This window comes from Fulmarus glacialis, unplaced genomic scaffold (assembly GCF_000690835.1).
Source record: "Fulmarus glacialis isolate BGI_N327 unplaced genomic scaffold, ASM69083v1 scaffold28863, whole genome shotgun sequence".
NCBI classification, from domain to species: Eukaryota; Metazoa; Chordata; class Aves; order Procellariiformes; family Procellariidae; genus Fulmarus; species Fulmarus glacialis.
The window spans coordinates 5,264-6,968 of NW_009204059.1; the positions used below are offsets into that span (position 1 = coordinate 5,264).

At 56.6% G+C, this 1,705-nt stretch overlaps 1 protein-coding gene across 1 annotated transcript in view; it reads right to left on the reverse strand.

Moving 5' to 3' along the window:
* LOC104074666 (uncharacterized oxidoreductase C663.09c-like) overlaps window positions 1–1,705 on the reverse strand; it is a 6,154-nt gene that overhangs the window by 4,271 nt on the left and 178 nt on the right. Inside the window, exons 2-3 of the mRNA XM_009574857.1 lie at window positions 1,455–1,465; window positions 1,191–1,242 (exon numbers count right to left, since the gene is read on the reverse strand). Of these exons, the coding sequence (XP_009573152.1) occupies window positions 1,191–1,242; window positions 1,455–1,465 (63 nt within the window). The remainder of the gene's footprint in view (window positions 1–1,190; window positions 1,243–1,454; window positions 1,466–1,705) is intronic.

Genomic DNA, 1,705 nt, shown 5'->3' on the forward strand with positions numbered 1-1,705 from the left:
CTTCTTTGCTATGCTAAAAATGTACTTGAACTTTTCAAGTGATTTTTAACAAATAAATAGGTAGGTAGAAACCAATATCGTCTCTGCGTTGCCTTGATTCACTTTTCTTATTATTGGCTTTAATGAATGACTCAAACTTCTTTAGAAGTTCTGGTTGCTCCCCACCTTACTTATAATAGTGATGGCAATTCTGGTGCAAACCCTTCCTTAAAACGCCTCTTTTGGGTTTGGATGGGTTTTTTACCAACTCTTCTTAAAAAAAGAGGCTGCGAGCAGCCCCTGCTCTCTCAGACACCGCTGTCTGCCTCCTCAAGACACATCTGCAGGAAACCATGTTCCTCAGCCTGGTGCTCCTTATCTCCCCATGCTTCACCCCACGCTGTCCTCCCCAGCGAGCCCCCATCCCTGCCCAGCACCCTGGAAGCGTCCTGCCTGCAAATACCCCAACTTTCGCAACACCAAGCACTGCCCTGGCTGTTCTCCCTTTTCTCCCGCAAGTCCCTGTGCTGTCCAGGTCTGTTTGACACCTTCTCCTGCTGCTCCCCAATGCTGCTGACAAAGGCCACCGAATCTGGCCTGCCTCCACAGGAGCAGGGAAAGGACATCTCCCCGGTCCAGGCTGTGGACATCCCAAACTGGAGCATGCCTCCAGGCCTGAGCATCAACCTGGGATACCACCACCACCACAAGGCCACATTTCCCATGTGCATCCTTTTAGCCTATTTCTTTTCTCCCTTTTTACCAGCAGCAAAGGAAAAGCCCTCCGAGGCCACCCCCAAACAGACCCCAAACCAACCCTCCTTCTTAGGAACCATCCAGTAAGTTTGCTTGCTGTGCCCTGCCTTGCTTCGCTTTGCTAACCTGCATGTCCCAGCCCAAAATTCGGGCACTCTATTTAGCATCTTTGGGAACAGAGGTCATGCCTTTCCCATGAAACTCACTCAGCTGAGGTGTCCGGACCCACCTCTGCCTGCCTCCGAAGCCGGTTTGACTGCTTCCAGCCAGAGGACAGCTCTGCTTGGAGGGGGAAACCTGCCCAGATGTGCGCCCATCCCTCCCCGCCTGGCAGGGCTGGAGCTGCCTGGCTGCCAGCGTTAAGGCAGGCTGCCCGACAAAGCTGCCCCCGGTCCCATCCCCAAAGCGAGCGGAAGCAATGCCGGGTGCAAGGAGGGAGATAGATTGCTCCATACCTAGCTGGACCAGTTTGATGCTGGGGTGCTGGGCAGCTAATTCTCGCAGGGCCTGGAAACAAAGTGATGGAGCAAGGGAGGAGGTTAGAAGTCACCAGCAGCATGGCCAGGTCTCCCACCCCTGCTCCCAGGTCACCCCAGCTGGAGCGGGGACAGGGCGGCTTTGTTTTTGCTAGGGAAGGTATGCGGGGCTGTTCCCAATGGACGGGGCACGGTGGCATCCCCGGGGCTGGCAGAAGAAGGGGTGCTACTGGGCTCAGGCACTGGCCCCCGTCCTGGGTGATCCCAGCATGGAGAAGGGGTTGGCCGAGGAGCGAGCACTGAGGACATGGGCACCACGTCTACCCCTCCAGCTTCATCCCACCCAGCTGGGTCAGGCACTGCCATAACCGCGGGGCTGGGGGGTTATGAGACCCCACCGGAGCTCTCCTGCCCCCACTGCCAGACCACCCAGCCAGGGCCAGATCTGGCAGAGAGCCGGCAGAGCTGCTGGGACCACAAATTCCCTTTGCCCG